Raw genomic sequence first — 14430 nt, forward strand, 5'->3', positions numbered from 1 at the left:
AAGTTCAAGACTCAAACTGAGGGACAATAACAAAAAGAAAAAATCAAGAACTGTGATTTTGATGACAACAAAGGAGACGCCTCGTGGCGGCAGGTGGTGATGGGAAGGCAGACGCCCGGCAGGGAGGACTCATGGGAGCAGCACACTCACATCAGAGCCCCACACCTGACTGCTGAGCACCCGGGTGGGTCCTAAGGATTCTTGCAACCGTGAGAGCCACTTGTTGACATCGGGCCTCAGGTGTTGACTGCGGGTGAAAGCACTGACAAAATCTCTGGCATAAAATAATGGATTTGCTAAAACTTCAACAGTTTTTCATTTTCTATGGTCATTGAGGACCTTGTATAAGGCTGAAGATCTAATTTAAAAACTGGTATCCTGAAGTTATTGTATCAACATCGATTTCTTAGTTTTGGGGATAAGGGTTGTAATTAGATGGGGGAGAGGCATACAGAAGTATTTGGGGTACATTGTCATGTTGCATGCAGTCTACTTTTGAATGATTTGGGGGGAAAGTTGTGTATGTGTGTGTGGAGAGAGAGAAAGAGAGAAGGAGAGACAGAGAGATGGAGTAGGTGGAACAACAAAACAGTTGGTGAACTTCGATGGGAGGAGATACCAGTGTTCACGGTACAGTTTGTCAACTCTTCTGAGGGTTGGGTTTGTACTTTTTCCAAAAGCATTTCTTTTAATCCAAGCAACTAACAAATAATTAGCCTTGTGTTAATTTTAACATGTGTTAAAATAGCCAAAGTCTCTGGTTCCATTTTTTGCCATTTTGATCATAGTTGTTCATAATTCATACATACAGAAAATATCTTCATCATGGCACCTCATCAAATAGCAATGCAATTCATATGCCTTCAAGTTGGATGCAAATAAACCAGCTGTCCATCCACTCATTGATTCATCCAGTCAATCCACAAACATTTGTTGAGGACATCTTATATGCCAAAGATACCAGTGTGAATATGACTGCACAGTTCCTTCTCTCCTGGGACAAACAGTCATCAGAAAAAATAGACATTGAATTTCTAACTGCAAAGGTTCAATGGGAGTGTATAGGCAAAGGGGGCCAGTCTAATCTGGAGAAGATCAACACTTATTTGCTTAAGTCAAGACCGAAAGAATTTTAGTAGCATATGGTGAACGTGACTCCTACTCCAAGAAATAAAATTAAGCCTGTCTCAAGGCCCCTACACCTTCTCACGGGTTAGAGAATTGCCAATATGCTCTTCTTCCCTCTAGTCCTAGAGGCTCAGAATCCAGATGTTGTGTGGCATCTGGGAGGCAGAAGAATCAGAGGTGATCACTGTCCATTTGAAAACAGTGGCCAGCTACCTCCATGCACACTTGAGCCCAAGGTCCATGCCCAGATTGAGCTTCCTTACCCAGTATCAGGTACCCTTGGGTGTAGGACTCAGGCTTTCCTTTTGGAGGCCCTGCTGCCTCTTCCAGATGCTGTGGGGGAGTAGCATGCTGGGGGGTGGGAGGGGGTTCTGAAGACTTGCATTTCCAAGAACTTGCATTTCTGACAAGTCTCCAGGTGATGCTGCTGTCTGGGAATCCACATGTTGAGCTTTAGTAGAGTATATTTAAAAGATGTGATTGAAATGAGCATTAAAGTTTAAAAGTCCAGAAAGACAAGACTAAAATCATTTAGTCAAGACATGACTTCACGATCCCAAATATTTGGGAGGAAAATTGCAATGAGTTAGTCTTCTAGAAATACCAAATACGCAACTTTGAGGAGACTATAGAATTTCCTTCTCAGTCAGTTACTTTCTCTTTTTTAATTTCAGTAGCTTATGGGGAAACAGGTGGTGTTTGGTTACATGGATAAGTTCTTCAGTGGTGATTTCTGAGATTTTGATGCACCCATCACCCGAGCAGTGTACACTGTTCCCAATGTGTAGTCTTAAATCCCTCACCCCGCTTTTACCCTTCCCCCAATTCCCCAAATCCATTGTATCATTCTTATGCCTTTGTGTACTCAGAGCTTAGCTTAGCTCTCACTTCTAAGTGAGAATATGCGATGTTTGGTTTTCCATTCCTGAGTTACATCACTTAGAATAATGGTCTCCAGTTCCATCCAGGTTGCCGCAAATGCCATTATTTCATTCTTTTTCTTTCTTTCTTTCTTTTTTTTTTTCTTTACGGAGTTTCGCTCTTGTCACCCAGGTTTGAGTGCAATGGCACGATCTCGGCTCACTGCAATCTCCGCCTCCCAGGTTCAAGCAATTCTCCTGCCTCAGCTTCCCAAGTAGCTGGGATTACAGATGCCCATCACCACGCCAGGCTAATTTTTGTATTTTTAGTAGAAAAGGGGGTTTTGCCATGTTGGCCAGGCTGGTCTCGAACTCCTGACCTCAGGTGATCCGCCTGCCTGCCTCCCAAAGTGCTGGGATTGCAGGTGTGAGCCACCGTGCCCAGACTATTCCATTCCTTTTTATGGCTGAGTAGTATTCCATGGTATGTATACCACATTGTCTTTATCCACTCATTGATTGATGGGCATCTGGGCTGGTTCCAGATGTTTGCAATTGCGAATAGTCCTGTTATAACTATGAGTATGCAAATGTCTTTTTCGTAAAATGACTTATTTTCCTCTGGGTAGATACCCAGTACTTTCCATTCCTATAAATTACAATGTATATAAACATGATGAGTGTCAAACGATGAATGTCTCAAAATTACTATGCGCTCTCTTCCTGGAATGACAGCAAGACCTACTGCCCAAGACTAAGGAAAGATACTCAGTTAAAGACACTCTTGTTTGTTTCTGTGGGTTTTTGTTTGTTTGTTTGTTTTGGTTGTATAAATAGAATTCTCCACCTTAGGAATATCTAGCATTTCTTTTTTTATTTTCCCTACTAACCACCCAGTATATCTCCTAGATGTGCCTGGCCTCCGCTATCAACATATTTTCTGGAGAAAGCAAATTAATTTTCAGTTAATATTAATCTGAAGAAAAAATAATAAAGAAAAGGATTAATGTATAACCATATAATATGTAGCATGTATGTCAAAACACATTTTTTTTTCTTTTTTGGAACAGAGTCTCACTCTGTCACCCTGACTGGAGTGCAGTGGAATGATCTCAGCTCACTGCAACCTCCACCTCCTGTGTTCAAGCCATTCTCCTGCCTCAGCCTCTGGAGTAGCTGGAATTACAGGAGCCCACCACCACACACAGCTAATTTTTATATTTTTTTAGTAGAAATAGGGTTCCACCAGGTTGGCCAGGTTGCTCTCAAACTCCTGACCTCAAATGACCTGCCTGCCTTGGCCTCCCAAAGTGCTGGGATTACAGGCATGAGCCACTGTGCCCAGCCAAAACATATTTTAAGTCTATTATTTGAAACTATTTCTTTATTCCTCTGCTGGCAGATAAAAGTTTTACAAATTTGATGTCCATTGTAGCTAGTATGTGCATAGGTGTGCGGGCTGGGGGGTAAGTGTGTCACAGTGACTACTTAGGTGGGATAAGGTATGTCTAACTCATGGCTGAATTTTTTGTTTTGGTTTTGGTTTTATAAGGAAGAACATTCTGTTGTTCAAAACATTTGAGAATAAAAAAAAGAAAGAACATTCTGATACTAGTTGTTCTCCTTAAAGATGCATAATGGATATTGATCCTCTTCTCAGTCTTAAACATTATTTAAGTCAAAGAAAACCTTAATATCACCTATAGAATATATTACATATTAATCTATGCAAATATATGTAAGGTTGGTGCAAAAGTTATTGTGGCTTTTGCCATTGAAAGTAATGGCAAAAAAAATCGTTCAAGTAATGGAACCAACCAAATACCCTGTGTTCTACTAAGAGGTATATATATATTATACACATATACACATATGCATATATGAACATTATGTAGAACCTAAGAATTTGCCAGTATCTGACCACTTTCTACCTATGACAGTTGCAATTTCTTATGATTCAATTAGACAGTATCCTGAAAAAAAGGAGAGCTGACTTTGTCATTTCCATATATAAATTATTAGGCTGGTACAAAGGTAATTAAAAGTGATGAGAAAAACTGCCATTACTTTAATACTTAAAATTCCCAAGTACAATACAAATGATGTATTCTTATCCAACATTTCTCCCTTATGCAACATGTTCTCAGTTTTCTGCTTTATTTCTATTGATATATTGATGTGTTTCTATTGATATATTGATATATCGCTACAAAGTCACCTGGCTCCTAACCGATAGTGTCCAATACTCAAAGAACAGAGAAATGCATTTGCTTTTACCCTGCCTGTTGGGATTTATTCAGTTGTTTCTAAACAAAACCCTTTCTCTTTCCCTCTTCCTAGGGCTGTGTCTGTAAAGACAAAGGCCAGTGCTTCTGTGATGGAGCCAAAGGGGAGAAGGTAAAAACAAAACCTAATACTGCTTGTTTACACTGTAAAGCTCTACAAGGTAAAACTCACCTTCTTCTTTCATCGGTAGCAGAAAGATCAGCAGTATGTTGTTACATTTCCCAAATCCGATGTCAAAGTAATTGTATATAAACATTAACCTAAAAAAAAGAAAAGAAAAGAAAAAAAAAGTCATCTAGGAAGCTTCAGATACCTTGTATATACAACGGCAATTAAATTACAACTTTCTTGGTCTGTAAAGAATAAGTAGCAAATGAGAGAGAAAAAGTTTATGACAAGTCTCCATATGTATACACTATTTACAATGTTGCTAAACGCAAGAGAAGAACTGAAAACAAATTGACTCATTCACTTTGACAGAAAATAAACATTGAAATCCACAGATTTTTGTCCTGCAGCATTGGTTCAAGTTCGCCCCCTGGTGGAGAAATCCCACAGCAGCGCGTGGTTGAGGCAAAACTTCAGCTGAGGAAAGTAGCTCCATTGCAGAATTCAAGAAAAAAAGGAACGCCGTGAAATCTCATTAATTCGCTCCATTAACTTGCAATTTGTGATAATTAAGATAGAGGCAGAACTAAAGTTTTTTTCTTTGCTTACCAAACCCTTTCCTCAGAGACACTAATTAATTGTTTAACAATATTGAAGGATGACTATTTTAAAATATTTTAAGAACATATTTAAAGCTCTTTATCTAAACTAATTTCTATATCATGTTTATGCTAATTATAATAATTATACTTATTTTAAATTATTTCATAATTCACATGTAGTTGGATTTAGGTTTTTTCTTGAATATGTGAATGTATTAAAATTCAGGTTCCCATTGAGAAGCACTTTCTCTGTGATTCTCCTTGCATTCAAGAAGCATTTATTGAGTTTCTACTATTTGCAAGATGCTATTCTAGGGTGTATAAAAGTAACCGAGGAGCGAGAGGGGTCTAGTACATTCTTTTATTTCTCTTCTTATTGAGTGTGTGTGCACACACACAATGTAAAATAGCTGACTTGTTCTTTTTTGTTTTAATTTGCCAATTGTGTAACTAAATTGACCTAATTAACCAAATCAGCCGGTGGCCTTTACTTTTGAAGAGTACAGTCGGCCCTCCTTATCCAGGCACTCTGAATCGTCAGATTCAACCAATGGCATATTGAAAATACTTGTAGGGAGGATAATAAAAAATAACAGTACAACAATAAAAGATAATACAAATGAAAAAATGCAGTATAACAACTATTTGCAAAGCATCTGCATTGTATTAGGTATTATAAGTCACCTAGAGAGTTAAAGTATATGGAAGGATGTTCTAGGTTATATGCAAATACTATGCCATTTTGTGTAAGAGACTTAAGGATCCACAGGTTTACATGTGGGGGGAAGGTCGTGGAACCAATGCCCCACCGACACTGAGGGACAAACGTAATTCCAAGATATACATCCATGGGAAGATTATTTGTTGGTAGAACCGTGTCAAGCCTTGGGCTTAAAATACTTTCACTCACTTTTACTAGGTACTTTCTCCTAATATTATCCGACTCCTTCTAAAACATTACTGAGCTCACACCTTTTTGGTTATGCCACCCTTGCTACCTCTCCTGCATCTCCCACACAAATAGCAGATTACTAACTCCTGTGTATTAAAAAAGGGCTGAGACTCATAACCTGCCTGGCGGCGTTCTTTCAAGCTACATAGTAATTATGCACACTCCCCAAACCCCTTCTTGCACCTGACCCTCACTGTCTCTCCATCCCACAACAAACACTCCACTAACCTTGAAGCTTCTTCCTGGGCTTTCCCTTTCATTTTTTATTCCTTCTCCGTTAAGCTCTGCTCTACATAGCCCTACCGTGGGGGAAAGTCAAGTTTCTACAAGACCAAGAGCCACCACTTTCAAGCCTATAGACAAATACTAACAACTGGTAGCTTTCTGGTTACCTATGCAGTCACTCCTGAGTGCTAATTATGATTTTTTTAATCCAAGGAAAAAATATGCAAAGAGTCATCATGAAGTCATAAACAAGAGAACATAAGGTTGTTGGTGTGTTTATTGTTGGATAGTTGTTGTTCTGTGTTTCTCACCTTGTTTTGGTTTTAACAGGGGGAGAGAGGCTTTCCTGGACCCCCTGGTTCTCCTGGCCAGAAAGGATTCACAGGTCCTGAAGGCTTGCTTGGACCACAAGGACCCAAGGTATGTCATCCTGCAAGCTTGGAAAATCCCCAACCCACCTAACCCTCTTCATGCCTACCCCCTGGGCTGTTGCAAACCTGGAGAGAATTCCACATCTTAGCCAACTGCTGCGTGCATGGCAAACTCCTGGTCCCCAGTATTAGCTGGCCACATAGAACCACAACCTGTTCCAAGACTATTGCAAATGATCATCATTAGCTTCAAGTCTGTGGCTCAAATTCATCTCCAGCTCCCTCCCTAATCTACACAGTGTCTACATCTGTGTCTGTTCCTACCTCTATTCCTCCTACAGTGAAAAATGAGAGCCCTTTTCGCTTCTATTCAAGACCTGTCCAAACACCTGTGCCCCCATCCTTGGAATTCCTTGTTCCACGAGGTGCCTCCCCTCTCTCCAGACATTCCAGCTTTTCTTTTGTTATTTGATTTTCTCTTTCAGTTCTTAAACATGCAACTATTTTCCCATCATAATACAAAATTCCTCTCCATCTTTTAGGTCTTGTGCCCAAATGATTGCTCTCTTTTCCCTGACTTTCCTTTCTCTGTCAAACTTCTTAAAAGAATAGTCAAACATGCTGCCTGTAGTTCATCTACTATTCAATCCTTAGTAATGATTTGCCTGCTACCACCTCTCCTCTGAAAACACTCCAGCAAAGATCACCAATGGCCTTCAAGTGAGCAATGCCAATACATACTTTTGTGTCTTAATCTGACCTGAACCCCTCTGCTTAGTTTCAAATTATGTGGATCACTCTCCTCTCCTTGAAACACTTGTCTGTCTTTGTTTCTGTATTTCTCCTGTCTCTCCATCCTTCCCTTCCTGGTCTGTCTTTGTTTCTGTGTTTCTCCTGTCTCTCCATCCTTCCCTTCCTGGTCTGTCTTTGTTTCTATATTTCTCCTGTCACTCCATCCTTCCCTTCCTTGTCTGTCTTTGTTTCTGTATTTCTCCTGTCTCTCCATCCTTCCCTTCCTTCATGGGTTTCTCTTTTCCTTCTGGTCCCTTAAATATCCAGAGTCTACGACCCTTCACACTCATCACACATTCTTATCCTAAAGTCTGTGATACAGCAAAGGCCTTTGTTTAAATAAATACCCTAGAGGATTTACTAAATAACTGCATAACCACTGGATTTGCTGAGTACTCTTTCCTGCTGTGGACATTAGCTAGACTTAAGCCTGGCTTCTCACGCACCCACACATTCATTTCCCTGACTACTGACCTCCAGCAGGCTATAAACCAACTAATGAGCTGTGAAAAATAATTATAGTTGATCTACATAGGGTCTTTTAAAAATTTCATAATATATTAGAATATGTATTACAGGCCGGACACAGTGGCTCATGCCTGTAATCCCATTGCTCTGGGAGGCTGAGGCAGGAGGATCACTTGAGCCCATAAGTTTGAGGCCAACCTGGGCAACATAAGGAGACCTAGTTTCTACCAAAACTACAAAAATTAGCCAGGTGTGGTGGCATATGCCTGTGGTCTCAGCTACTTAGGAGGCTGAGGTGGGAGGATTGCTTGAGCCCCGGAGGTGGAGGCTGCAGTGAGCCATGATCATGCTACTGTATTCCAGCCTGGGTAACAGAGCGAGACCCTGTCAAAAAATAAAAATAAAAAAAACCATACATATATATGTATTAGAATAATGTATGGAATATGTAAATGATCATCAAAATCAAAGCCATCCTACTGCATATGTACTCTGTGCCAGGCATTGGGCAATTTATTTCTCCCTGGATCTCATTTACTCCTCACATTGATCCCACAAATCATGACTTTGGTGACTTACAATGTAGTTCCCATAATTACCTCCACTACATGGATGAGAAAACGGACACAGAGCACTTGAGTAATTTTTCCTGGGTCATGGAGATCACAGGGAACAAAATCAGAGTTCAAACCTGGTTTGACATTGTGTGGGGGTTTTCCTCACACCAAACAATTCTCCAACTCTCTGGATGCCAACTGGGTACCCAACAATTCAGTTATGACATTAAATACCTGGGGTTAGTGCAGACCCCATAGGGTAAGGGCTCAGTCCTACAAGACTGTCCCTGCTTCAGGACTAGTCATAAGTAGTGGGTCCTCGGTTACCCATAATTCAGTCCAACTTGGCTATAAATAAATCAGGGGTTCCCATGACCCCCTCCTCCGGTTTGATGATTTGCTAAAGAGCCTCATAGAACTCATGGGAATATTTACCAGTTTATTATAAAGGATATGAACGAGAGATGAAGAGATACATCAGAGGAGGTTCAGAAGGGTCCCAAGTGCAGGAGCTTCTGTCACCATGGAGTTGAGGTGCATCACCCTCCTGGAAGGTGAATGTTCACCCACCCAGAAGCTCTCTGAACGTCATGCTTCAGGGATTCTTATGGAGGTGTCATAATGTGGGCAGGATCAATTATAAACTCAATCTCCAGCTCCACTTTCCTCACTGAAGGGTGCAGCTGGAGCTGAAAGTTTCAAGCTTCTAATCATGGCTTGGTCTTTCTGATGACCAGTCCCCATCTGGGAGCCTACCAAGAGTCGCCTCCTTAGAACAAAGGACACTTCTATCACCCAGGATATTCCAAGTGAGGTCAAACACCAAATACTAGAACAAAAGATGATCTTTACTCCTCTATCATTCAGAATATTAGAAGGGGTTTTAGGAGCTCTGCGTCAGGAACCAAAGGCACAGAACAAATATGTATTTCTTATGTCACATCTATGATGCCAGAATCAAACTCTTGAAACCACACCCACAGCTTACATGTAAAATGCAAAAGCTGGCTGTTTTCCAGTAATTCTGCCATTTCCCTGTCTACCATATTCATGTATGTGTTCTTTTTGTCCATTTCTACTTCTGATCCTAATTTTGAAAAAGTCATTCGGATTCTGGACAGAAACTGAACACTGACTTCCTCTAGGGCGTGGACCCAGGTTTTCTTCCATTTCTATTGGTAGAACGAGTTTGCCACTTCAGCCCTGGACTTAGATCAGCCTAATGCCAATTCCTTTTTTTAAAAAAATTGTTATCTATAGCCTACTCTGTTTCATTCTCTTCAGCATTTCTTTAGAGACGCTGAAATTCATTAAAATAGTCAAAAACACGTGGCACTTACTATGGGTTATACGAGTGCAGGCATTCCAGAAAATTAATCCAGAAAACCTAAGTGCCATGTTGTCATAGATTCATATTTTAAAGCATATAAGGCTTACAGATATATATTAATAGCTACAAAAGACAATGCAATCAAAGACAAATAATCAGAGAACATTAAAACCTGACCAAAACGACGTTTTAGATTCACAAGATTTCTATCTTAATTTTAAATATTTTCTGCATGAAAAAAGTTTACAATGAGAAAGTAAAACCTGCAAGTAAAACCTTCTGCTTTCTGTAGCACAAGAATACAATTCCGTAGGGAAGAGGAATGGCCTTGGCCTTGAACATAGCCATGCACCCCGGGATTCCACCATAGATGGGAGAAACTGACTTTGGCCTGGACAGGGCAATCTCAGAGGATTCTGTAACAACCCTTTGCTCAAATAATAACAATAAAATTAAAAATCAAAACATACTGAAACTCTCTGGAATGATGAAAATGGCTTTTGGACAATGAAACTTTCACACCACGTGGCCTAGCTGAAACAGTCACCATTTAAGGTTATTCTCCAAGAAATAGGACATCGAACTGAATGCATTACATGCCCAAAGCAAGTTTCTCTGTGGTTCAGGCAGTCCTTACTTGGCTATTTATTTCCTTGTGCATGTCAGGCACATTTTGTTAATAGAGTGTTTCTTGTGCACAGAAATACTGGCTGCCATTCTTATCCACCACTGTAGTTGTGTCATTCATTTTTATCAGACCTCAGCAGCTGTGAGGCTAATTAGGACTTTTGTAGCAGCTCTTCACAGATTTTAAAGTGCCCAAGAATCACTAAAGAATCATGTTAAAAATTCTGATTCTGGGTCAATAGTCTGGGAGGTGAGGCAGATCTAAGATTCTACATTTCTAATAAGCTTCTAGGTAATGCTAATGCTGCAGGCCCCAAACCCCACTTTGAGAAGCAAGGATTTGGATGAATTTTTGTCTTTTCTGATAAACAATTTAGCTCCAATGAAATAAGCAATTCAATCTTATTAACGATGAAATAATCAGAAGGGCAAAACAGCTTGGCATGTGACTAAGACTGGGTTTCATGTATGGGTTTCTTAGTGCAAAATAATTTCCAGAGTGTTTACTTTTTCTTTTTTTACTTGAATCTAGGGCTCTCCAGGACTTCCAGGACTCAGAGGTCCCAAAGGTGTAAGGGTTAGTAGTCCAACCAGTCCATCCTGATCATTGATGAACTCATTCTTCTTAAAAGATCAGCTTTTCACTGTAAGATTTACACAAATATCAGAAAGAAGTACACTGCGTATGGTTCCATAGATGAAGTTCAAGAACAGGTAAAACTAATCTGTAATGGTAGATGGCAAAGAAGTGGTTACCACATTAGAGGCAAGTGTTAAACGGACCAAGAAAGACCATGAAGGAACCTCTGGAGTGATAGAGATGCTCTGTGTCTGATGGGATGATGGTATATAAAACTGCACGCAGGTCAATATTTATTAAGCTGTTCAGTTAAGCTGTTCTCAAAAGACTTGGAGCACTTAATTGTATGCAAATTGTACCTTAGGAATCTATCCAAAAAAGCCAAAACTAATCTTAATGATATCTTTTTAAGAGTTACATAAATGTAAGATTTACAAAAGTTTGTTAAAGCTTTGGTGTCTGTTTTCCCAATCGTTTCGAGCTATTCCCAGTTATAGTTGCAGAAAAAGATTATTGCAATGGTAAATAAATTTATGTTTATATATTGAACATTTTTAAAGTTTTTTTTTTTTGGTCACCGCCTCCTTTTTTCTATGTCTTCAGGGAATAACTGGATTGCCAGGATTTTCCGGTTCTCCTGGACTTCCAGTAAGTAATGGGAAAAATCCGTAGCTAGAAAATTTAAAAATAAGCTCATTTTAATAAAGATGTCAAAACTGTCATGTGAGAAAATGTGTTCTGATGCATTCCCTACATGAAGAAATAGCACCTTAGGATGGTATATTATATTAGTGTGTAGATTTTTGTGTCATATGAGTCAAACTGTACTTCCTGAAATACAAGCAGGACAGGATAGGATAGGGTAGGATAATTAGTAAATTATATAGTAAGTCAGCCCTCCATATCCATCGATTCCACATCCATGGATTCAACCAACCAACTGTAGATCAAAACTATTTTTAAAAAATAACAATAAAAATTGTACAAACTTAAAAACCATTACAGTATAACAACTATTTACATAGCATTCACATCGTATTAGGTATTATAAGTAATCTAGAGATGACTTTAAGTATACAGGAGGATATGTATAGGTTATGTGCAAATACTATACCATTTTATATAAGAGACTTGAGTATCCATGGATTTTTGTATTCATAGAGGTCCTGGAACTAAACCCCCACAGGAACTGAAGGAAACTATATGTTACAAGCTGATAGAATAGCATAGGATAGAATGAAATGATTGTATTTAATAGCATAGAATAATAAAATAGTTTCATCTGTGCATACTTTCCTCCTCCTTTTCCCTTCCTTTTTCCCCAGCTTAAAACAGCGTGTTAAGGGACTTTTTAATTTTATGGATAAAAGGCTTTTGCTTTATCTTAAAGACCTGCATCTAACTTGATAAGTCTTCATTTTAGTCAGCCTGTTTAGTTTGTTGTTACTGGAATTATACATAAAACCACAACGTACATTTCCTACTTAACCATTTAAATAATCATTTATATTTCAAGAGTTATTTAAATAAGTCCCTCTTTTCCCTTGGATTCAGTGCTGTTTCTTGGGATGACCCTCCTCACTGAGACTTGTTCTTCTTCCAGGGCACCCCAGGCAATACTGGGCCTTATGGACTCATCGGTGTACCAGGATGCAATGGTTCTAAGGTAAGTACTTTTCACACAGAAGATGATTAATAAATGCTTTGCTGAATGACTAAATCAAGGTGAAGTGGCAATGAAAGGAAGACAGGCTTCCCTTGAAACATTCCTTTAGACCAGAACCAACAGTACAATTTGGAGCCAGGAAACTTCCTATTTTCTTTCTTCGCACTGCTTGCTTTCTGATTGTCTTTTAAGGAAAGTTCTCCCACAGAAAGAAAACTTGGAGCTCAACTGGTTGTTTTCATCTGAGGCTGTGTATATAAATCAGAAATCAAAGCTTTGAGTGCAGAATTAGTTTTAGAGAAGGAATGACTGAGCTTTTCAGTGTTCACTCACCTCCTTTTGTTTTCGAACTGAGCTCTCCTTTTCTCCAGAATGGTGGCCATGAATGAACTAATTACTCAAGTTTGAAGGAAACAGCAATTAAAAAGTTCTTGGCGCAATTAGACTTTGCCATTTATGCACAATTTGAGAAACAGTATTCTAATCCTGTTTTTAATTAAGATAATGGTTTTTTGGTCTTCAGCCTCATGACCCAGTAGCCATAAGGAATTTGGGTTACTTTGTCTAGATTTACCATTGCAAAGTTGGAAGCAAGAAACAGGAAAAATATCTGAATAGGCTATTCTAGAGCAACTAAGAATAATAACAAACTTTGTATGTCTTTTAGGGTGAGCGGGGGTTTCCAGGACTCCCAGGGACATTGGGCTACCGAGGGATCCTGGTAGGTTTGCATTTCTAATCCCCATTAAAGACATAAAGCATAAATAAAAGTGGTCTACTCCATATGGCCATATACACAAATCCGTCATGACTTTAGGGAAGTCTGGGGTAGCCATAGTAGACATTCAACTAATAGTTAAGGAATGGATGAATACATGCATTATGAACGTAGGGTTAGAAGTTGAGACTTTGTTTTGCTTTTGAGACATCCAAGTGGAGATGCATGAGAGGTACTTGGATTCACTCAGAGAAGAGGTCCCAGCTGGTGGTGACTCAAGGAGTCACAGTGAGGAGAAAAGGGGCTTAGAACTGAGACTTAGCTCCAGCGGTGATGTTGGGATCAAGGAGAATGAGCCTGTAAAGGAGGAGCGGCCCTGGTGGGAGAAAGAAAACCAGCAGGGGTGTATTATGGAGGTCCAGGAAAGACCTACTGTAGTAGAAGGGAGTGGCAGACAGCTGCTGGATGCTGCTGCAAAGTCCAATCAGAGGAGGACTGACATGTTGGCATTGGTTTTAGCAACATCAATATCATGTCTGACCTTAGCAAGGGACAATTCCATGGCAGGATGGAGCAGGGGGCAGATTTGGAACTGAGGAAAGGGTGGGAAATGAAGGAAATGGGAAGTTCACAGGTGAGACGAAGGAAAGACAGGACAATCTGGTGGGAGGTAAAAGATTAAGGGAAGACTTTGCTTTGTAAGCCCGTGGGAGGTGTATGGTGAAGACAGGATGCACAACAGGAGAGAGAGCAGAGCAGACTGAGTAGGAGTGTGTGCGTTTGATTTTCCTCGAGTTGTTCATAGGCTGCTTTTTCCCTAGGGTGCTGCTGGTTTGAAAGGACAAAAGGTAAGTCATTGGTGGAATGCTGTTGCTGAAAACCTCTAATTGTACATATGAAAAAGACTTCTATTAAATAAAGAGACTTAAGTCATTACAAATAAGATTTCATAATCCAGACCTTAATCATTCAGAAACAACAATAATTGGGACATGATATTTATTCCTATTAAATAGCTCCTTCTGGCTCTTGTCATAAAGAGTCTTACGGGTTTTGTATCATTGTTTAAGGAAATAGGGTCTTGGAGAAGAAAACTGACCTCATGCTCAGGGCCCCACATTGCTATTTTTGGTGTGTTGGGAAATGACTTATTACCCTTG

General features: G+C 39.6%; 1 protein-coding gene across 7 annotated transcripts in view; it reads left to right on the forward strand.

Annotated features, from left to right (window-relative positions):
• The window catches only part of COL4A3 (collagen type IV alpha 3 chain), a 147199-nt gene that overhangs the window by 64885 nt on the left and 67884 nt on the right, over positions 1 to 14430 (forward strand). For all 7 annotated transcript variants that reach the window (XR_012421527.1, XM_015432894.4, XM_005574465.4 and 4 more), the window contains exons 2-8: positions 4329 to 4385; positions 6492 to 6581; positions 10839 to 10883; positions 11490 to 11534; positions 12490 to 12552; positions 13220 to 13273; positions 14092 to 14118. Coding sequence is in view for 6 of the 7 variants with exons in the window: in XM_015432894.4 (XP_015288380.3) it covers positions 4329 to 4385; positions 6492 to 6581; positions 10839 to 10883; positions 11490 to 11534; positions 12490 to 12552; positions 13220 to 13273; positions 14092 to 14118 (381 nt within the window). In the remaining variant the exon portion in view is untranslated. The remainder of the gene's footprint in view (positions 1 to 4328; positions 4386 to 6491; positions 6582 to 10838; positions 10884 to 11489; positions 11535 to 12489; positions 12553 to 13219; positions 13274 to 14091; positions 14119 to 14430) is intronic.

Source organism: Macaca fascicularis, chromosome 12, assembly GCF_037993035.2.
Source record: "Macaca fascicularis isolate 582-1 chromosome 12, T2T-MFA8v1.1".
In the NCBI taxonomy this organism is placed as follows: Eukaryota; Metazoa; Chordata; class Mammalia; order Primates; family Cercopithecidae; genus Macaca; species Macaca fascicularis.